Here is a 24,255-nt window from a genome sequence, read left to right on the forward strand (position 1 = left end):
GAATGACACACCATGGTAGATGAAAAGTACAAATGGATAATTTAAAGTGAAATCGTCTTGGGAGACAATTAGACACAAAAAAAAGACGAATTTAAGTACATTTGGACCAAAGGATTGCCATTCAAATTCAATTTCTTCTTATGAAGATTGTGGATGAGAAGAATACCAACAGATGACAATTTGAGAAAAATGAGAATTCAGATGGTGTTAAGATGTTAATATTATGAGAATAAAAACAAAGAAACAATGACACATATTTTTCTAACATCTCCATCATCCATGAGGCTATGGAGACAGTTTGCTAATTTTGCAGGTATACACATGGATGAGATGCACTTGCAACAATTAATTATAGCCTGGTGGATTAAAGATACAGTGCCAAAATTAAAGATTATCTTAAGAGCTATGTCAGCTATTATTATGTGGACTCTATGGAAAAAGAGGAATTTTTTAAAACATGGGGTAGCAAAAATATTTACAGGGATGATTATGCAAACTCAGGAAACAATAAAGAAATTAATAAAGAGTTTGAATCATTGTATAAGGATGGAGACCTAGATCAGGCCAGAAATAGTGAAAGAGATGAAAGCATACACGCCCAAGTTGCACTATCACAGTGTAGTGTGGAAAATATCGAGACCCAGACAGGTCAAATGTAACATATACGAAGCAAGTAGAGGGAAGCCTGGAATGAGTTCTTATGATTTTTGTATACGAGATGATCAAGGAAATGTGATCTATGCTAGAGCTAAAGGTCTAGGAGTTACCACCAACACATTGGCGGAGTCATTAGCTATTAAAGAGGCTTTAAAGTACTGTTATGAGAATAATTTCAAAGAATTTATTCTAGAAACAGATTCTCTAAGTCTCAAGCAAATAATTCTGCAGCTATGGAGAATTCCATGGGAATTAACAGAGGTGATTGAGGATATCAGAAAAAACATTCAATAGCTGCAGGTTACAGTTAAGCATACATTCAAAAAAAATATATAGTAGCTGATTCCTTAGCCAACGAGATAATAAATCACAAGGCCTAAAGGAATTCTATATTTTTCAACCACTCCCACTATAAACAAGAAGGTTAATCAATATTGATAAAGCACAAATCCCTTAAATTAAAGTCAATACACAAAAAATAAATCCATAATAAGAAACTAGAACATATGCATAATCTTAAGAGGAGCAGCATAGAGATCAAAAACCAACATGCAAGGAGAGACATAGCTAACTATAGATTTACAAGCAGTCTAAAGCAATAACACAACAAAGATAGTTTAAGAGTATGCCCGAAAGACGACATTAATATAACTGTGCACCTAAAAGCTAAAAATATAGAGCCATAAAAAATCTTTACCAAAAAAGAGGGGGTGGGTGATGCAATGCCCTGGACCACTAGTTGTAGAAGCAGAAGAGACTATGTATCATCCTTCAACAGCTATAAATCTGGGTAAACCGCTTTCTTCTTGTCACCGGAGGAGAACCCTCAACCACCTATGAAAGTAAAAATGAGAATGATGATGGTAAAAGGAAAGAAGAAAGAAAAGCCAGCTTACCTGATAACAGTGAAGTAGATACACAAAGCTCCATCATCGATTTCATTGGCCCTAGCTAGAACAAGATCCACAGAAGTACGAGTTGCAAATTTGAGTTCCACTGACAACACTTTAGAAATATTGGTCTAGGCAATGATGAGCTCAAGAGAGGAGTATTTGATATTCCATTTTTGTTTTCAGATAGATATAGAAATATAGAAAACTTTTTAGCTTTTTTTTTTTAACTGGATCAAAATATTGGGCCAGCCTTTGTGATGTATTATTGTTTGGACTTTTTTTGGTTAAAAATGATGGTATTTTATTTAATATGCATCATAGCAAAGCTGCATTTGAGTAAATAAAGGAGATAGTTCGGCATTACATAATATACTACTACTATCCGTGGCTACAAGCCTATTTGTCACGTTAAAAGGAGTTCCCCCTTTGTCTAATTGAATAGTCCTACAAATAAACAAAGGTGGAACTGTCCATTCTTAAAAAGAAGGTTGCGATTCCATCCTTTTTCCCTTTTTTGCTAGCCTATCTGCAGCTTTGCTGGTCATTCTCCCCTCATGGCTGACCTGTGGATCCCCCGCATCCGAAGAAGACCCCTGCACAATAACATTAGATTAGTACTGGGTTCTATATCATCTTTGCAAGCATTCGCTAACATTGCAGATTCAGTAGCAATAGAAATGTTAGTATAATTTAGTTGGACAACAATTTGCAGTCCTATATAGAGGGCCCTAGTATCCACTTCAAGTAAAGATTTGACACTTATTTTTGCCATGAAACCTTTGATCCAGTTTCCTTTGTTGTCTCTAAGAATACCTCTCGCTCCTCCTAATCCTGATCTATGGTCATAAGACCCATCAATGTTTAGTTTCAGGCCATTTATAGGAGGGTGTCATTGCTGCCTGATATGAACTTCCTTAACAGAAAGTCGCGAAACCAAGAGTTGATATTCCATGGCTCGTTCATAAGGTTCCCTAACTGGGATTGGCATAGAGTTGCTGTTGAAAATATTATTATTCCTAGCCAGCCATATATTCCATAAGTAGAAGGGAAAGGCCTCTTTCAAGCTTAGATATTTCCCAAGTTTAACATATTTTAATTTGCAGCAATTTTTTATCCAATCTTTTAAGTTTATGTAGGAATTAAGTCTAGGATGATGTCTAGCTTGTTAATATTCCAGAAAGAAACTACCCTAGGGCATTCTCTAAATATATGGCCAATGGTTTCGATCTCCTTGCAATGTTTACACAGGGGATCAATGCTTAATCCTATATGACTTAAGTAAGCAGATGAGGGTAGTCTGTTATGGTAGCAAAGCCATATAAAGAATTTGATTTTGTTAGGGCATTGAAGTTTCCAAATCCAGTTAAAGGAGTCCACAGGGATTGTTGAATGCATAGTATTGTTGAGAATGTATTGATAAGCCAGCTTTTTAGAAAACTTTCCTCCGTAAACCAAGGAGCATTTAAGATTATCCCTAAGCCTTATTTGTTTGGGATTAGGGTGGTCTGGATGGTTTTTGCAATATTTAGAGGTAATTGGTACCCTTTTTTGCTACAATCCCATTTACCATCTTTAATAATGTGGTCCACCGTTAGGTTTTCCATTTCTAAACTTAAGGAAGTGTGAAGTTGTATGGCTAGAGGAGTGGTGAAGGAGGACCAAACGTCTGACCAAACTTTAATGTTCTTTCCATTTCCTAGATCCCAATGAGCACAAATAGTACATATTTTCCACCCCCTACTATGTTCTTCCAAGTGGGACTAGAATTTCTCGTACCCTTAGTATCAATAGTACGACTGCTCTAGTTGTATTTGTGTAGGAGCACAGCAACCCATAGGGACTTTGGGTTTGCATGGGACCTCCAGGCCAGTTTTCCATGCAAAGCCTTATTTTTGAAGCTTGCTTTTTTCATGGCTAATCCTCCCAACTCTTTAGGTTTCACTAAGGTATCCCAACCGATTAGGTAAAGTTTTTTGGTGGTGTCATTTATTCCCTAGATGAAGTTACATTTAATTCTATCAATTTTCTTAGTCACTTCTTTAGGGATTTTTATGAAGTGCATTACATGGGTGGGAATACTACTAAGGCATGCCTTTGCTAGGGTAGTTCTTTGTGCTATAGAAAGAAACTTAGACTTCCAACCGGAAAGCTTTTTTTTTAAGTTATTGATGATGAACTGGAAGTCCCTATTGAGGGTTTTAAAGTTAAAAATAGGAAAACCAAGATATTTACCAAAGTTTTTGCAAGGGTGGATGTTTAGGATATTGGTAGTATCGTTTATTATGTGACTGCTACAGTTAGAAGAAAACATGATCTTGGATTTGTCAAAGTTAATATTCTGGCCCGACCAATTACAAAAATTCAGGAGGATATTCTTTATGTTAGAACAACTGTTACTGTCTGTAGTTGACATAAGGACTAGATCGTCAGCAAAGAAAAGATGTGATAGACATGGTCCTAACCTAGAAATTTGGATAGGCTCCCACAGGTTATCAGAGTACGCTTGGTTAATGTTGTGGGATAGAACTTTCATACTCAGTATAAAGCTATAGGGTGACATAGGGTCTCCATGTCTAATTCCTCTCGAGGGGCTATAAAAATCAGTTCTTGTACCATTTACTAGGATTGCTACTGAGCTGGTGTAGATGCTATGCCTGATGAAGGACCACTCAATTTTGTCAAAGGCCTTCTCTAAATCAATTTTCATGATTATGTTACCCTTCTTGCCCTTCATTTTCTAAATTTTGCAATTATCTCCTATACTATAATAGCATTATCAGCTTCTTGTCTATTCATAAGGAAGCTTTTTTGGCATGGATCAATTATTTTATCCATGATAGGTCTCAGACACTTGGAGATGATCTTAGTGATTATTTTGTAAGAAGTATTACAAAGCGTATAGGGCGATAATTTTTTAAGGATTGAGCATTTGGTGATTTAAGGATGAGGCAGATGTGAGTAGTATTTATTGAGGTATCTATTTTTTATTCTTGGAACATTGTGTAGCAAAAACCCAAAACAGACTGTTTGATAATATTCCAGTATTTTTGATAAAAGAAAGGATGTAGCCCATCCGACCCTGGTGCTTTAAAAGGTTGGAAAGAGAAAATGACTTGCTTTACTTCCACCTCGAATGGCATCTGTCCCAAGTCTAATTTATCCTCTTTAGAAATACAAATTTTACTAGTCGGGATAGAGACTTTGAAAACTTTATGGTGGTTCATTTTACACATATTATGAAAGTAGGAGAAGGTGTGCTTGATGATGTCCGCCTGCTCATGAATAAGGGTATTATCATCAATCCTGAGAGCAGTAATTCTAATTTTTTCTTCTCCTAATTAGGGTTGAGGTGTGGAAAAACTTGGTATTAGCATCGCCCTCGTTAAGCCAAGTTATTCTAGATTTTAACTTTCAGTAGTCTTCCTCTATTTTAAGAATTTGGTTGTACTCATTTATGAGCCTAACTTCTAATTTTTTTAAAAAGGTACTATGATAGTACTTCTTCGAACTTTGGATACCTTGGATCCTACGCAGAAGTTTATCCTTTTTTCTAAAAGTATTGCCTATATTCTTGCATGCCCATGCAGACTTTTCCTTTACAAATATTTTGACAGCATGGGTTAGATGTGGGTTACTTTCCCAGACTTTAGAGATTACATTACAAAGTCTGGGTGAGCAGTCCATATTTTTTTGAACCTAAAGAATTTTCTACGAAGAGTAGGATCATCCTTAAAGATGGAAAGCAGAAGCGAACAATGATCTGAGTATGTGTAAGGTAGGTAGGTTACCTGAGCATCGGGATAACCCGATAACCACTCATCAGTAGCTAGGAATCTATCAAGTCTTTCAAAGATAAGTGCATTGCAGGACTTAAATATTTTATTAAGCCAAGTATATTTATTCCCCTTATACCCTAGGTAGATAAATTCACAGTGGTTAATCATGTTAGAAAAATATAAAGCACGATATTTATTAATTTGCTTTCCTCTTTTTTTTCTGAGTTGGACAGTAGTTCATTAAAGTCCCTTCTGATCAACCACTTACCTGGGTTGTTGTCTTTTAATTCATAATGTTTTTCCATAAATTCCTACGTTTGCTGCTGTTGTTGCTAGCATAAATGCAGCTAAATAAATAGAAATAATTTTTATTTCTTACCTTAACAGTAGCATGAATCTCCTGATCCGTAGTAGCCACTTCATCTAAATCCAGCAAAGAATCATCCCACAAAACGGTAAGCCCACCAGCATTCCCCACTGCAGGAACCTCAATGACTCAGTTGAAGAAAAAGTCATTGAGCAGTACTAGGTGGTCTTGCATTTTGGTTTCTAGCAAAGCCACCAGTGGTGGTTTGTGCCAGTCAACCAAAGACCTAAAATTTTGCCTAAAGTTCTGCCCATTGGCACCCATACAGTTCCATATGATTAGGTTCATAGATCTATTCATGTGGGGTGAGTTTATCAGATGAGTTACCCTTGAAGAGTTCGTCAAGGGGGAAGCTTGGTCCATCACTGTTGGGTTCAAGACTAGCACATAATTCTCCACTTGGAGATTGAATGGGCGATGTATGTCTAATGATGTCTTTACTAAGTTTTGGGGACATATAAGGATGAACTTCTTGGTGTAATTATCGTTGAATATCATTACTTTTATATCCTTTAGCACCATGATTTCTATTCTTATTTCTCTCATGACTTTTAGTACTTTCTCTATTTCTCAAGTTGATGTATTCATAGGCCTGGGATGAACTAAGATGGTGTTTGGAGGTACCTTTGAGGATGATGCTACACTATTCGGCGTCGTTGATATTGCTGCCTGAAGTGGCCCTATCGGGCTCGTTGGTGGTGGCATCTCTCCCAGTTTTTTCCCTTGTATTTGCCAGTGGTAGTAGAGTGGGTTGATGTCTATGAAGTTGTGGAAGACTGGAAATAAGGAGGAGTGGTCGAGATAGGGTTCATCACCGAAAAGGGCACCTGAGGATGTGCCATCGAAACTGGCAGAGTCTCTCAAGTTGGTATGTGAATGAACGGAATGGCAAGGACTGGTAGGCTCATCGGAGCTTGGAGGATTGTTGACATCCATAAGTGGCTGTTGTACAGTTTCATGGCTCGTCTTATTCCTTCTGATGCTATGTGAGCTAGTAGTTCTGACATATGAACTATGAGCATTACCTCTATATTGTCCATGTATGCCGTCATGACAAGGGCTTGTCCTTGCAGTGCCATCTTTACCCATGATGATGGGTTGGGGTTTAGTGGAGCCATCGGTGTCGAGAAGATTGGAGTGGTCCCCTCTGGTAGCCCTGGTACAGGATACAGGTTGATTGGGGGTAGATAGATTTGGGTTAGTGGTAGATTGATCGGATTCATTGTTGAGCAGGGAAGAAAGTTGTTTTGTCTGTCTTGTCTCGCAGCTTGACAAGTTTGGGATCTGCGTGGATGCCTGGTCATAGTTATTTATAGAGGATGTTTTGTAGCAGTTTAAGTGAGAAAGAGTGGTAGCAGTATTTATTGGAGTTCCTGGGATATTGGAATGAAGACAAATTGGATATTTTGTGGTCCCATTGTCCAAGTTGTCCAAATCTAGTAAGGATTTACTGCAGATTTGAGCACCTTTTTACTTTCATTAATAATTGGTTCTACGCTAAAATTGGTGTTTTGGTTTATTGTTTGTGTGGCTATATATTTTCCCACATTTTGTTTGGGCTGACACGTCATCTTCTGATTGGTCATAGTTGCGGCTTCTTAGGGAGGTGACAGCTCAGTGGCCCTTATGGGTATGGTAGGGGTCATAATAAGTGTATCAGTAAAGATGGGATCATTTACTGTGACACTTTGGAGTGGCATAGTTGTAATTTGTCTTTGTGATGCCAGGCTGGCAGTGACATCACCATCATCCTTCTCAAGGTTCAACGTAGCAAAGGTATTTAGTTTATTAACTATTCCGTTGGAAACATTGGATTTGGTAGCAGTTTTGGATTTTGGTAGTGGGATTCCTGTAGAGTTTGATTTTGCCAAATATTTAAGAACTTGTTTATCTAAATACTTACCCGTGGTGGTGTCGAAAATTTTTACATTTATATTCTCGTTGGTATCATCGCTGTGAGTTAGAGTAGTATTAGGATTGTGGTTGCTTACTGTGTTCTTACCTCTATTTTCCGCTTGTGTACCTGTCTTTTGGTTGATTTTATTTCGTTTATTGAAGGTGACAATTTTCCACTTGTTTTCTTCAATTGTTGCTGGTACTGTTGATTTTGTTTCCTGCGACGTTGTGGCTGTCGCATCTTTATTTATCAACCTTGAAGTAGACGTTTGTATCTCTTTCGTTGTTCTGTCTGTTGGTTGATTCTGGGTGCATGATTTGTGGGTGTGCCCAATCATTCCATATTGTGTACACAAAACATCGGCTCCTTCATAGATGATTTTTCGTTTCAATCCCCCAAGATAGATATGAGTTTTTACCGAAATCCCCAGAGGTACTTCGATGTAAATTCTTGTATATCTGCCCTTAAGGGTTGCTGATGTGCATATGTCTGTCTTCACCAGTTTTCCCATCTTACTACCGATTCTAGATAGTATAGAGTGGTCGTAGTACTCCGCAGGTAGTTCAGGTAGGCGGATCCAGATTTCAATAAAGTTTTCCATGGCTTCCGATGCGACAAAGTTTGGGTGCCATTTTCGAACTGAGAGAAAGGCCCCATTCACGAACCACGGGCCTCGTTGAATAGCATTGAGCATGTTCTCCTCTTTGAGGAATTTGACTACGTAGTAATCATTGCCCAAGTCTATTAGTATTGACTCTTCCCTGGGTTTCCAAAGAATAGATAAGTGTGATTTCAGATAAGCATGATTAACATGTAGCCGTGTCAGTCTGATCATTATGGAGTAGGCCCATGGTCGGTGTATTCTAGCTTTTTTCTCCTATTTAGCACAATCGTGTCCTGTAGCTGGTCTTGGGTTGATGTTACATCCAGACACATTTCTTCAGTGCTTTCATTACTGGAATTAACTGGATTGGGTATTGTGTTGCCATGAGTTGGAACGATCTGATTGAGAGCTTGTTTAAAGTTCATACTTTGATTATTGTCCATAACCATGGAATTCTTCGAATCATGGTTATTGTTTGGACTTGATTTGCCATTTGATGACCTTAATAAAATTGTCTAAATGACCACCAAAAGTTTTATTAAAAAAAAAAATTGGACGTCATGATAGTTGTTGGCATCAAGTGGCGAAGCAAAATTAATGTTTGCTTGATTGTGTTTGACATTTTGTGTCTAAATTTAAGAGATCATTTACTTCTATTCATTTTATTCCTCATAACCTTTGGTATATATATATATATATATTCTTCTAAGAGCTTTACACACGCCTTAAAAAAATATTTGGCAATAGTAAAAGTATTTCTCAACATATTGTCTTTTATTTTTCTTTAAATAACTCACTTAATTAATAAGTGGAAAAGATAAGAATAAATTTGAGGAAAAAGTAACAAAATGATTTCTTATGTTTCTATTAAGTCAGATATTTTTATGAAGAAGTTGTCGGACGGAGAGTAAAATAACTTCACTTTCATTAAGATTTCAAAATTTAGTTTTTTACTCTTTAAAAAGGTGTTTTTCATTTTATTTTTATTAAGATTAATTTGGTGTATGTATTTTGCACATATTTTTCAAATTAATCAATAAAATTTACACAAAAATTAAGAATAACATTATTAAGAAGTAGTAATTTACGTTAAAATGTCATATCTCATTTTACAAATGAAAAGAACAAATTTAACCGAATTTCATGCAAATCAAATTATTATTTTCATGCAATATACACAAATTCTTTCGAAAATTTTGTCAGTAATTCTTCTTTTCTCCGACTCTCCTCTTATCCTTTCAAATGTTCTGGCCTTTTATTTTCATTCATTTAAATGTTAGTATTTCTAATATAGTTCGAATAATAATAATAAAACATTTATTAGGAAAATATAAAAGAAATTAACTTCTTGCATTAAAAAAAAATTCTAACACCGTTAACTTCAAATAATCAGACAATTAAATAAACAAATAATTATAATTAACTTAATATTTCAAATTCAACCAGCAAGTGTAATTAAAAATTCAATTATAATACTAACGGATAATATACCAAAATAAAATTTAATAAGATAATAATAACTAAGTCACAATTAAACGAAGAAAGAAGAAAGAAAAAAAGAGAGAGATAAACCTTTGATTTTTTTTTTGTTATTTCATTCTACATCAACATGCTTATTAGTTCTAATTTTTTGATAGAAAAGTTTCATCTGAAAGAGAAATATGAGAAATTGTCAATAGGAGAGAAATTGTTGATTATGTATAACTCATATATAATCCTCAAAGCTATTAACTAGAAAAAATTTTTAAAAGTATAAAGGATGATGATAATAAATGTAAGAAAATGGCATGAATTAAGACCGAACAAGAAGAAGAAAAATAGAAGTAGAAGAGGGTATGTTTCTTGTAAATTTTGATCCAAAGTATTACTTAAAGTAGAAGTTTAGAGATTATTTTTTATATAAGGTAAAAATTCTAATCGATATAAAAATATTAAATATTATGATTTCTTACCTATATCAAATAACCAAAATTAAAAAAAAAAAATAAGAAAACTTTACCTCAAAAAGTGAAAGGAAAAAAGACTACCATAAGTCTTTTACTTTGTGACTTCTAGGATTTATGTAACAAAAAAAAATAATTAAAAGAGATGAAAAATATAAAACATAAGATAATTAAAAAGAATAATTCAATATAAAATTTTCATATTATCATACTCCAAAACATAAGCAAAACCAAGTTCTTAGGATACTTTGTTTTTTTGAGAAAGTCATTTGTTAACCAAAACTATTTCTTTGTTAACCAAAATAATTCAATACATATCTTTTTAAATGGAGAAGTGCCGTACTCAAAAACAAAACAAAATCAGTCATATCATTAAAATAGACATCTAATTATTTTTCTATATTTTAGATGTTAAAATTTTTATTTATTTAGAAAAAAATAAAAAGATGATTTTGTCTATTACATAGACTTTTAATAAAGGGCAAAAAGTTCGAAACACTTTCGTAAGGGTCTTCACACCTTTAGTATATTGTAGATGTAGATGTAAATTAAGACGTGTGCATCTGAATGTACAAATGAATGATTAAGATATTGTCTGAGTTTGGATACTGAGTGATTAAGACTGTTTGTTTTTCAACATCTGAAGGTGCAAAATTTATTTATTTGTAAATCTAATAAAAATACAATTCAATTAAAAAATTAATTATATATTAGAAAAATATTTAATTAATTAAATATAATAAATTATTATTAAGTTTAAAAATTAAATCTTTATGTTTGCTAATGATGATGGAGATGGTTTGTAGGTGAAATAATTGGTGCTAGTGACCAGTAATATTGACAGTGATTGTTGTGATGGTAAATGTGGTTGGTATTGTAGTGACTCTCATGATAGTGTCACTTGGTAGTGTTTGTGGTGATTGAATAGTTAATTTTAGTAGTTGACGGTGTTGATGGTAATGAGTGAAATATGTGTGGTAGTTGGAGACGGTGCTAGTTATGATGGTGGAAGTGATTGGTAACAGGAATTGACCGTTTTGGTGGTGGTGTCTAACAACGGTGGAGATGACGCTGATCGTGACAACAATAGTGATGGTGGATGAATGTATAGTGGATGACGGTGTGTTCGTGAAAGTTGGTGACAGTTCTAGTTGTGACAATGGAGTTGGTTAGCATTAGGAATCAACTGCAGTTGGGATAGTAATTGATAAGGGGTGTGCATCAGTCGGTTCAGTTTGGTTTCATGTTTATCGATTTGGTTTATCGATTTGGTTTATCGATTATCGATTTCTAAATATACTAAACCAATAACCAAACTAATAAGATATTTTTTTTTATCGGTTTTCGATTTATTGATTTTTAGTCTTTAATGATTTGATTTTCGATTTAACCGATAAGAAAATACCCATAAATAGAAAAAATAGTAACTAACATGAAAAGACTGAATCTAAGTTACAACCAAAAACCCACATGATTTGTTTTAATTTATAAGAATACTCAAGTTTGAAATAAATGTTAGTTAGGAGAAATTAAGATCTCTCTCTCTATATATAGGTGTAAAATAGTAATTTACTATATTTTTATTGGGTTATCAGTTTATCCAATAACCCAATAAGAAAAAATCAAATCGAACCAATAACCCAATAATTTTTTTTTATAAAACCATTAAAAAATTATTAACCTAATACAATAAATCAATAACATTTTTATCGGTTCGATTTTTGCACACCCCTTTTAATTAATAATGGTGGTGGAGGTGGTGGTCATGGTGGTGACAATGAATATAATTATAATGATGGAGATGATATGTATGGTCGTAGCTGACAAGAGGGTTGATGGAGACATCGGTTGATGGGGTGGTGGTTAGTAGTTGACTATAGTAATGATGGTTGATAACGATGGTGGTGATCACTGATGATTGTGGATAAAGTATCGATGAATTTGTCCATACAAAAAAATCTTTTAATAGTATTATGGCTTAGTTCTAGATCTTAATAGTTAAGATCCATTCAAACCAATTAAGCGTTTAAATCTTAACAAAAATATATACACTAAGTGGCCTAAGGCAATGAATGATGAAACACTCAAATTCAGGTATCCATTAAGTGGGGAAAAAGAACACTCAAATTCAGGTATTCATTAAGTGGGGAAAAAAAATATCCTTAAAGTACTTCTTTGTAATCCTAAAGTATCCAATCAAATATTTTGTTTCAAAATTATTAAGGTATAGATGTCTGGTGAAATTAAAAGATGTTTTCCCATAGTATTCGAAGTCGAATCATTTTCTTTTAAACCTCGGGAGTACTTTTCATAAGATCAATAGGAGCAAGGGGAATTAGAGAAGAGACATAGGGAAAAACAATTATATTTAAATTTCATTCTTATTGTATAGGAGACCCTTACCAATAAAGTACACTTGGTAATTATTAGAATGTTTGAATTTTCTTGTGTTGACTTCTCTTTTTCAACTTTCAGGTGATCTTTTATAAGAGAATAAAGAAGATATTTTTTGTGGATGCAATTCCTAAATCTCCATCAGGCAAAATACTTCGGAAGGACTTGAAAGCCAGACTGGCTGTTGGGCTTCTTAAATAACACTTTTGGCTTTGGGCTCTATGGTATTAGTATTACTACGAGGAAACTACATAAAGAGCTATGATTTGAAACATAATTACTATCAATAGCTATAATGCAGTTAATTATGATTCATAGCTACTTTTTCGGTTTAGTATGTCTATATCACCTATATGCATTCGCTCCAACTCGATGTATCAATGCATAAAACCACGTTGGATACATTCATGATAGGTAGTATACGTTTATTAAGTATCATTGTATCAATGTATACTGTAACAATCCTCATTGTGATTTTTAGCTTTTCTATATATTTGATCATGTCCTTCTCCGTAGCTGTTTTATATCATTTATGAGTTAATAGGGATGATTGTCATGGACCCCAAATCATTCAAGAGTGATTTATGTGAGTTTGAGGTTTTGAGTAATCTTTAGGGGTCGTTTGGTTGGGGAAAGAGTTATCCCAGGATAATTAATCTCGAGATGAGCTATCCAGGGTCAGTTATCTCATCATGTATATTAAATAACTTATCCCATCACAATAGTATAAATGGTGAGATAAATAATTCTGATACTAACTAATACCCCCAACCAAACATGGGATAAAATAATTCTTCATTTTATCCCGAGACTATTTATCTCTTATACTGCACACCAAATGACCCCTTAAAGTGTTATATTTGAATTTGATCAATATTTTGTGATTCGAGCATCAAATGGTAATTCTGTTAGTTCCTTTAGATTCAAAAAATTATTTTTTGGGTTAGTAGAATACTTGGTTGGGGTTCTAAGTCTTTATTTTGAGTTTTGAGTGCTTAAACGAGAAACTAGTTATTTTAGCTTAAAGGGGTTCTCAGGGGGCAACTTGTTGAAAACAACCTCTTTCTCTAAATTCGAAGGTTTCATTGAGTCCTAAGCATCAAAATTAGACTAGTAACATTATTTGTAGCATCAAAATTGGACTAGTAACATTATTTATTTATTTCTATGGGATCTCGAACAAATTATGAGGGTTCAATTGGGATAATTTGTCCAATTTCACTGTTGTGCGGTTTTCTGGTGCAATGCCTAGCTAAGGCTGGGCATATTTTGGTTTAAACCGAAAAATTTGAAAAACTGAATCGAAATTTAATTTTGGTTTGGTTTTTCGATTTTTCGGATTGGTTTTGATTTCAAATTTTAGAAATTTGGTTAAACGGTTTGATTTTTGAATTTACAAAAAAAAAATCGAATAAACCAAAAAATCAAAATTATATAAATAATATATTATAATATATATATATAATTTAATATATATTTAATATAATATAATCTGAAATAACTTAAAAATATATAAATTATAATCATTTAGTAACCCTAAATCCTAATATACTGTTTTGCTTTAGACCCTAACATTAACGTGAAGGCTGCAACGACGCTCAACCATCCTCAGTTCGTCAGTTCATTTGAAATTTCAACATCACCAACGACACTCATTTGCTCAGTTCGTCATTGCCGTCGGCAGTCGCTGCCGAGTGCGGCCACTGCCGTCAAGCCAACGGCGATGACTCAGGGGTGTCGATATGCTATTTCATGCGTGTTGAATTAATTATATTTGGGAATGAAAAATAGGTTTGAAAAAAAGATTATTTTTCTAGAAAAATCACCAATTTTAAATGCTCACTACTTTAATCGTTAACATCGAAATAAAAATTCAAAATAACTGAACCGAATTTATAAAAACCGAATCAAACCGAAATAATTTTGGTTTGGTTATGATTTTCATTTTCGTCGATCCGAAAAACCAAATCGATATTCAATAATCAAATCGAACAAATCTATTGCCCACCCTACGCCTAGCCCATCACCGCAATCATATAGACATGTGTAACGATCCAAAATTTTGTTATGTTGAAATTTTTTTTGAATTTACAATGAATAAAATACTCCTACTGGACTTGATATAGTTTAATTTATGGGGATAAGTGAGGCCAAACATAATTGGGTCAAGTATTTAAAAGAAAGTGGGCTAGCCTACTACCTATCATTGTAGCGGTATCGTTGTAGTGGTAAATTAACTTCTACAGAGGTAACCCGGCAGTAGCCAACTCAAACTTTCTTAAAAATCCTCTCTTATTTTAACCCTCTTACAATGTTTTTCCTCAAAAACACCCTAATAAAACTCCCACCCCATAGCTATGAGGTTTCAAAGATCATACTTCATGATGACAACTTTGAGGCACACCCGACGAGAACCCAACAAGGAAAGATGCTTAGCACATGCAGGACAACTCCCTCCTCTGAGTAGCAACATAATTTATCTATAAGGTCGGTTATAGTTAATTTGTAGTAGACTTGGGATAGATGCATATAATTGTAATAATCATGTCGTAAAATTTCATTTCTAAGGCCTTGAGCACGGTGTTTAGATGGTCAGAATGATAAAAGTTTGATTAAGATTTAATACTGTAATAACTTGTAGTTTTACTCAATTGATGCAATATTCTTGGCACGAATTTGATCGAACCTTGTGAGAGTTATAAGCATGTGAGTGAATTCGATTTCCTTATTAGCATAATGAGAGGTAAGAACGATAAAAGGGGGAGGGGGAGGGAAGGAGTGAACCAAGGATCAGTGTAATACCCCGTGTTAATCTTAGATCAGTTTAGCCCCCAGTACATGTATAATAGGCTTAGGACCTGAAAATTTGGCTAAGTGTTGGAGACTTAGTTTTATTTTTTTTGGCCTCTTAACTTTGATGATTTTTAAAGTGACCTTTCCGACCCCAAGACGTAGGTTTCTGAGTTAATTCATATTCAGAGGTGTAAGGAGCATGTCTCGAGTAAGTTTTGGATTTTTCGGATGAGGTTTGAACCACGTTTGGATTTTGAAAACAGTGAGTCACCGCGATTGTGATGCGTCGCGATGGAATAGCAGTGGAGGCTTTGGCGCATCGCGGTGAGGGCCCAATCAGCGTTCTAGTTATGAAATTTAATTTTAGAAGGGTAGTCTCATCTTTTTCCATCACCCCAATCCGTAAAAATACGAAATTTGAAGCCCCCAAAAGCATATTTGGTCATCTTTTACACAAACTCTCTCAAAAGAAATCCTTTTTCTATCAATAACAAACCCTAGCCCCTTCAAGATTCAAGAAAATCACCAATAACTTCTGTAAATTCTTTAATTAAGGTATGTTAGATGTTCATCCATAGGTTCCTTCCACTCATGGAGCCCAGGAATCCGTTTTCAAGTTTAAATTCATGATCTTTATATGTTAGCATGAATTATATCCAAGAACTCCTATGAATTTTGATTTTTATACCATGTTTACATGTGTTTTCATTGGAATTAGCCCTTGGCATGTTTGAAGGATGAAAATTGCATGTTAAATCCTTAACCCATGATTTTAGTATTGAAGTTATGTTACTAACACATGTTTTAAACTATTTTCATGCTTTAACTTATGACCCTCAAGTGTTCGGTAAAATCCCTAAGTAATGATTTTGGAATAATGCTTACTTATTATGGTTTCAAATTCTCTCATGTGTTCTTACTGATATTGCTATCGAGTCCCGGGGGTTATGAATACCCAAAACTTTAACTATTTACATAATTTTAGTATTTGTAGAATGATCTCATATAAAGCATAAGCATTATCCTTCAATCAGTTAGTATGGTCAGTTGTTGGTTCAGTCATGATTAGTTCAGTTCAAGAATCAGTGTCTTCAATTGGGAGTAATACTTAGCACCGAGTGAGCTTAGGGATGATGTCTCTCCCATCAGTTATTCATGATGCGTTAGTAGCTGTCCCTAGGTTCTAGACCTACGGCACCACCGTAGACTTTGAGGGGTCCCCCTTCAGTTAGGCATGGCACCCCCATCCTTCGGGATATCAGATAGTGAATACACATAGCCAGTGTTAGTACCGGTAGCATAGTACTGATACCCTTCCAACTGGGGTTACAAGTTGGACCCTGATAATATATTGGGGTATGTCGGTTATAGCTAGCTCCCAAAATCTCAGTTTAGCCTTCAGTGTAGTTCAGTTCAGGTTTGTATTGACCTTAGCATACAATTATCAGTTATTCAGTTACCAGATCCTCAGTGTTTTAGTTTATAAACTATTTCAGTATCATGTTATATGCGTGGTCATGTATTGTCAAATTTTACAACTTTCACACATACCATGTATCAGTTATCTCATGTCATTCATTTAGTCAATTATTATTCATGTACATGAGCCCATGCATATCAGCCTAACCTCATCTAGCATACTAGTACATTCAAAGTACTGACCGCATACTCATTTCTTATGTTATAATATCTCATATCATAGGTTCGGATGCTAAGGTCCTGACCGCATTTAGATATTCCAGCGCATCAGCAGTGGTAGTAGTGGTGAGTCCTCATACTTCGAGGATTGATTGTGTTTATTTTAGCATTTTTATTTCAGTTAGACATTTAGAGTTAGCTGGGGCCTGTCCCATTAACTCTTATTCAGTCAATTTTAGAGGCTTTCAGACACTTTTAGATAATCAGTCAGTTTGTCATTGTTTTTATCAATATTCAGACAAGTTGTTTTCAAACTCTACTAAAAAATGTTTTAGTACTTAAAACCTTGTGGTGAATTCAGTTAATTCCGCATGTGTGTATCTTTTGTTATCAGCTTTATTTAGTGCTCACAACAGGTACCAACTCATGGGTTAGCTCGTGGTCACTTGTGACCATAAGCACCGTGCGACATCCAGGGTGTACTCTTGGGGTGTTACAGTTAGTTAGGTTGTTATTACAATCCAAATAATCCATGACTTCCATTAAGAAGTGGGATTTAGGTTTAAGTGCAAAATGATAACTGTGCTAGCAACACTATTTAAGTTAAGTGTAATAGGGGTTGATTTAATAGATGAGTAAACTCGTGTGGTAGCCTAATAGTAATGTACGGGGGAGGGTAAGTATCCTAAAACTAGCCGATAGAATTCCAAGAGTGAGAGTTGACAAGTCAATAATTAATATTTCAGATTGGGATCCATAGTAAAAAGTGTGAGAGAGAATTAAAAGAATGAACAAACGTCAAATTAGGGAGTTGACGTTGTCACCTAATCAAATACTTGTAGAAGAGTAGAGGCTATGCAGACTTAGATGTCAAGACAATTATATACATATACATACATACATCTCTCTCTATATATACATATAAAATGAATCCCAAGCCGTTATAGAAAAACATAGTAATGTCAAGAGTGATTTGGTACCTTGAAGACTAATACAAGTGGGGAAGTGAGACTTGTTGCCTTTATGCTTATATGTTAATGGATATACGTATTGCTTTTGGGTAGTACTTGTAATTGTGATTGCATTGCATATTCGTGCATGTTGACAATATTGATGATGGTGAGTTGATGATATTGCGTATGATAATGAAATTATGATGTTTATGATGTTGATAATATTGATACAAGTACTAATGATAGTGAGTTGATGGTATCCATGATGATGAGATCATGGTGTTCATGATGTTCTTGCAATTGATATTGATGATGATAAGTTGAGAAAGGGAGGAGAAGTTGGGCATATATGCATTCATCAACTGCATTTGAACGTACTTTTACATTTATATGATGTTGATGGTTCCTTTAATGGACCGAGTATGTTGATGATGTATTATAATCCCTTGTGTGGACTGGTTATATGATGGGATACAATAGTGCATTTAAACAAACATAGTGATGTGAGGTCAAAATTATATATTTTTAGTCATTATTTGCCTCACATTTGGTATTTTAGTTGTTTTTTATGAGCATTAATTTTATGGATTATGCTTAATATTATATTTTAATATATAGAATTAAAATGGTGTAAAGATAAATAGATTTGGAGCAAAAATAAATTAAAGACGAAGATTATATAAGGAAATCAAGCAAAAATATTTAATAAAATAAAGTTAATAAAATATTTAAAAATGACCTTTCAATTTGAATTGCAATTCTCACCCACCATTCCAGTGGTTGACAACCATATGGGCATGACACGGAGCATGTGTTCCGCTTTATCAGCGTGGCATGGAGGAAGTCCCGACCCGAATTTAATCTTTTTCATTTCATTGTGGACTCTGTTATTTTATTTGAGATTTTTTCTACACATATAAATATTTTAAGAAATTAATGTTTACAGAACTTTTGACCTAGAGAGAGTTGGGAGCCATTGTGAAGGCCGAAGAATATTAGTTACATTTTTTCTTCTTTTTTATTATTTATTCTTATGTTATTTCATTGTATGAGTTATTTTAATTGCTCCATGTCTATGTGGGTTTACACTTCTCGTTCTAGGATTATGGTTGTTGATAATATTTTTTTTAGTATCAATTAATTTGATTTATTTAATTATCATCATAGTTGTTCTTATATTCTTATGCTTACTATTTTAGTTTTTAGCTACCATTAAAATAAATTTATATTCTTGTTGTGAACTTGAAAAGAGAATTGATAAGATAAAACGAAGAAAATACGGAGTAAGATCTTTACTTTAGAAAAATTAAGAATTGATTTGTGGCTAGGATAGAAATATACCTAGACCACCTCGCTTGATTAAAAAAAGAGGAGATAAATTAATGCATTTTAATTAGGTTATCACATCTTCGCTCAATAATGTAGTTGTGAGGTCAATCAGAATAGACGATTAGAGGTTCGAAAGACCATGATCATATAATTAAACTCATAAATCAATAACTAAAAAATCAAATAAGTTGATGAAATTGATATTCGACATGATTGTTAGTGAATTCATAGTCCTAGATCGATTTATTCATTGATTGCGTAAAATCTTCTCTTCATCTTGATTAATTATTCATTGGCTATTATCTTTTTACTTTTGCTTTAGTTAATTTATAAATAAATCTTGAAATTTACCACTTAAATAAATAATTAGCACAAGTCTTTTTTTTATAATAACTTTTTGGTGGCTTTTCAGCCTTTTGTTTAGATCAATAAAGCAAAAACAAAATTATTCTGACCATGGGCCCAATTAACAAAAGAAAAAAACAGCAAAAAAAAAGAAGTACAAAATGTAGAAAAATGTGTGGTCCAGCCCAAATATCATTTGAAGTGTACCTTGAAAATTATATTGGCTTCTGCAGTACTCTTTCCAAATAAAAACCTCCACCATCTCATCTTCATCTCAGTTCCCAAATTGTTTGTTATCTGTTTGCTCCCAACTGTAACACCGATTCCTTTTGCTTTCCTTGTGGGTTATCAATAAGCTTGATTTGATTATTGTTGTGTTCATCCTTCTCACACAAAGCGAATCACTGTACCAATGTAAGCTTTGTGTTATAAATTGCATTTTCATGTCTTTGCTCCTCTTAATTTTTATAAATCTGTACAGATGTCTAGGGTTTAACTACCTCCAAGTGAAATGAATGAGGCATCCTTCCGGAAATAGCAATTCTCTCATCTGTGAGCACCATATTCCTCCTTTCCCTTTTCATTTTTGTGATATATTTGAAACACATAAACCCATCTTTTATTACTTATGCTTGTTGCATTAGTATATGGACTTGTTATATTCCTTACTGCACCAATTCTGTGTGATCATTAATCTCATGTTTGTGGTTTAATTTTTCTTGTACTTGTTCTGATTGTTGGTATCTGATATTTATCTATGTTTAAAATCCTTCTCTCTTCAGGTGGTATGTCTGTAAAGGCATTAAACTCCAATAACCCCTATGTGATATTAGCAAAGTAATATGCTAATTGATTTTCTTCCCTAAAGATGTGTTGAAAAACAGTCCCTAGCTTAGTAGCTTCCTTTTTTATTTGTTCAACAATTTCCACTATTTTCTTGGGTACTTTCCAGACTTCCTTTACTGCTTTTATCAATACCAAAGAATCTAATTCTATAATTACTCCTCATAGAAAATTACCAGAACAGTACCTTAAAGTTTGTAGAATGCATTGGCTTCTACAATAATGTTTGTACAAATTTCAATATTTTCTTCCTTAGAAAAAATCGAATCTCCTTTATGGTCTCTAATAAAAAAACCCATATGCACTTACTCCAGGATTTCCTTTACTTGCTCCGTCTGTGTTACACTTGATATTCCCAGCAGATGGTAATCCCTACTTTACCACATAGTGATGCAGTCTTGGCTTATATGTCCCCAAAAAATTAAATAATTCCTACCAATCCAAAGACTGCATATTCATTCAACCATAGGCATATGATCCTTAGCATCTGATGTATATGGGTTTGAATGTGTTGCACCATCATGATTAGAGTAACATCTCCACCATGTTTTCTTTTATTTCTTCTTTTTTCATAACTCCCAAATCACAAATGCTGGTATAACTCTGTACACTTGTTGCTATTTAGAGTTTACTTCTTTATTCCACCACTCATGAATAATTTGTTGAAGTTGTCTTCCTTCTATTTATATACCTGCACAAGTAGCAAACTGCCTCTACAACTGAATGGCCATGGGGGCTATTAGAAAAAGATATGCCATTGTCTCATCCTTCATCTCTGTGCAGCACCAACATCTAGACACTACTGCAACCTTCATTCTTTTCAAATTATCATCTATTGCAATTCTTCCCGTATAGGCTCTCCATAAGAAAAAAATTATTTTAAAAGGAACCCCATTTCTCAATAAACATTCATAAAGCTCTGTGTCCTCCTTTCTGCTTCTGACATACTTCCATGCTGATTTGACTGATAATTTACCATTTGTATTTCCCATCCACCATGCTCTATCCTCTTCTTCCTCTAGGACTGACATTATTTATAATGTACTCCACCATTTTCTCAGAAAGAACCTGCTTCAGCTTATTTATGTTCCAAGTTTCTCCATTGATGATTTCTTTAACTTCTTACTCCTCCATCCCTCCGTAATCTTCCTCAACATAATACAAAGCACCCGTTCCTGTCAAATTGTCGAACCAGAAACTAACTGTACCAGACTTAATTTGCCACCAAATATTATGTTCAATTTCTTCTCTCATCTGTATGATTTTTTTCCATACATATGAAACCCCTGTTCCTTGTGCCAATAGTGGATGTCATTTCTTACAGTACTTGTTCCACATAAAACCACTCCATAAGGAGTTTGTGGAGGTTCTAAAATTCCACCATAATTTTGCAAAAAGAGCATCAGATATATGGTGTAATGATCTTAAACCAACTCCTCCTTTCTTTGTTGGCAAACATAATTGATTTCAAGCCACCCAATGTTTACCTTTTGTTCCACCAATGTTTCCCCAAAAAAATTTAGCAAAAATTTTATGAATTTGTTCTATCACTCTTTTTAGTGGATTTATTGCAAACATTAGATAAATAGGCATAGATTGTAACACATAAGCAATTAATATATATCTCCCTCCATATGAAAGTAGTTTATTCTTCCACGTCATCAATCTCCCCAAAATCTTTTTAATTAGACCTTCAAAGTAAGTTTTCTTTTTTCTTCCATAAAAAATAGGACATCCCAGATAAATGAATGGAAAAGATCCTTGACCTATGCCTATAATTTTTCTCAATCTCTGCCCTACTGCAGTTGGGGTTTTTCCATGCAAGTAGAAAAATCTCTTATTCAGATTTATCAACTGCCTTGGTACCTTCTCATAGTTCCTGAGTACCCCTATCATCTTTTGAATAGACTTTTCCTGTCCAGATTAGAAAAGAATTGTATCATCAGCATAAGATAAATGATTTATCTGTTCACTCCATCTAGATAATCCAAAACTAATGAACTCCCTATCTTCATTAAGAGCATTCAGTCCTCTTGATAACACTTAAGTTGCAATAATAAATAAAGTAGGAGATAAAGGATCGCCCTGCTTTAGGCCTCTGCTTGAAGATAAAAATCCATGAGATTGTTCATTAATTAGTATTGAATACCAATTATTTGACATCAACCTCCAAATCTTATCTATCATTCTTTCCCCAAATTCAAATTTCCTCATCATTTTGGTAAGATAAATTCATGAAACCCTGTCATAAGCTTTAGTCATATCCAACTTGACTACTGCATTGTGATGTTTATTCCTTTTGTTGATATCCCTAACAATTTCCTGAGCAAGTAGCATATTTTTTGAAATACTTCTGCTTTTCGTGAAACCTGTCTGGTTCTTTGAGATTATCCTTGGCAAAAGTTTTGCAATCCTACCAAGAATCACCCTGGAAATAACCTTATGGACAAAATTACTTAAACTTATGGGTCTTAAATCAGAAAAACTGCTTACTATATTCTTCTTGGGGATCAAAACTAAATTGGTATGAGTAATATATTAGGGTAACTCATAACCACAAAAGAAAGCCATGAGCATTCTTACAAAATCCTCTTTTTTTATTTCCCAGCAGGTTTGAAAAGAAGCTCTTGAAAAACCATCCGGTTCACGGCACTATCTTTATTAAGTGCAAAACAGCTTTTTTGACTTCATTCATTTCAGGTGTTCTACTCAATTTTTCATTATCATCTTCAGAAATCTTTCTTGGAATGTGATCTAGCATGGAGTAATCTTCAGGCACTCCCACTTCTATGAATTGGTCCTGAAAAACTCTTACAGCTTCTTCTCCTATCTCTTGTTGATTTTACAGAAGTCTACCTTGATCATTTTGAATCTTCTGTATGCTCAATATCCTTCTTCTTCTCTTTACATAAGCATGAAAGAATTGTGTTTTTGTCACCTTCTTTGAACCATTTCATTCCTGCTTTTTGCTTCCAATACTCTTCCTCTATCTTCTTGAATTTTTGCAATTCATTTTTCGCTCTTCTCAAATTAGCCCTTTTTTCTTCAGATGGATGTATTTCTAACTGCAATTCCTTAATATTCACTAAATCTTCTGCTGTTTGTATCTTCTGGAACACATTCCCAAAATTTCTCTTACTCCATTGAGACAAAACCTTTTTGAATCTCTTCATTTTTTCCTTAAACATTTTGAAAGGTGACCCTTCTATACTCTCTTCCAAACTCTTCTCCACAACTTCTATGAAAGCTTTATGCTTAGTTCAAAAATTAAAAAAAATAAAAGTCCTAATTATCGGTTCCTGCCCTGCTTGAACTTCACTCTCTAAAAATTACTGCATAAACTCCTAATTTCCAAAGACTCTATTAGGCCTTTTAAAAATGCATTCTTCTTCTATTCTGCCATTCCACCATGCGTATGAACTTCCTGTGAAAGGCAACTCTACAAGTGCACAATTATTTTTACATTATGCAAAGTCCATCACCTCTTGTTGAGTAATAGGTAAGCCTCCCAACTTTTCTGATTCTTCCATTATCACATTAAAATCTCCTCCTACAATGCATGGATCAGTAGTAGATTCTGCAATGTATTCTAAATCCTCCCATAATTCTAATCTTTCTAAAGCACTATATCTTGCATATACGGAAGTTATGACTGTATGTTGTTGATAAACTTCATGACTGAACTTTATTGTGATTTGCTGATGATTATCGCTAATAATTTCCCCTTTCCAATCTTCATTCCGAAATACCCAAATTTTGTTTGAGAAATTTCCAGCAGCGTAGTCCATACCTAATCGCTCCTTATACAATTCTAACTCTTGTG

At 34.1% G+C, this 24,255-nt stretch overlaps 1 protein-coding gene and 1 long non-coding RNA gene across 5 annotated transcripts in view; both read left to right on the forward strand.

The window, feature by feature from the left end:
- Positions 1-13,046, forward strand: part of LOC107845437 (4-coumarate--CoA ligase 2) — a 70,384-nt gene extending 57,338 nt beyond the window's left edge. Inside the window, exon 6 of the mRNA XM_016689754.2 lies at positions 12,613-13,046. Coding sequence (XP_016545240.2) covers positions 12,613-12,732 — 120 coding nt within the window. The 3' untranslated portion in view covers positions 12,733-13,046. The remainder of the gene's footprint in view (positions 1-12,612) is intronic.
- Positions 13,047-19,654: 6,608 nt separating this feature from the next.
- Positions 19,655-24,255, forward strand: part of LOC107845436 — a 22,004-nt gene continuing 17,403 nt past the window's right edge. For 3 of the 4 annotated variants that reach the window (XR_007046112.1, XR_007046111.1, XR_007046113.1), the window contains exons 1-2: positions 19,776-20,003; positions 20,071-20,141. This is a non-coding gene — a long non-coding RNA (uncharacterized LOC107845436). Of the gene's footprint in view, positions 20,004-20,070; positions 20,303-24,255 lie in introns of those variants that run through there. The other variant, XR_007046110.1, reaches the window with a different exon arrangement.

Source organism: Capsicum annuum, chromosome 10 (assembly GCF_002878395.1).
Source record: "Capsicum annuum cultivar UCD-10X-F1 chromosome 10, UCD10Xv1.1, whole genome shotgun sequence".
Taxonomy (NCBI): Eukaryota; Viridiplantae; Streptophyta; class Magnoliopsida; order Solanales; family Solanaceae; genus Capsicum; species Capsicum annuum.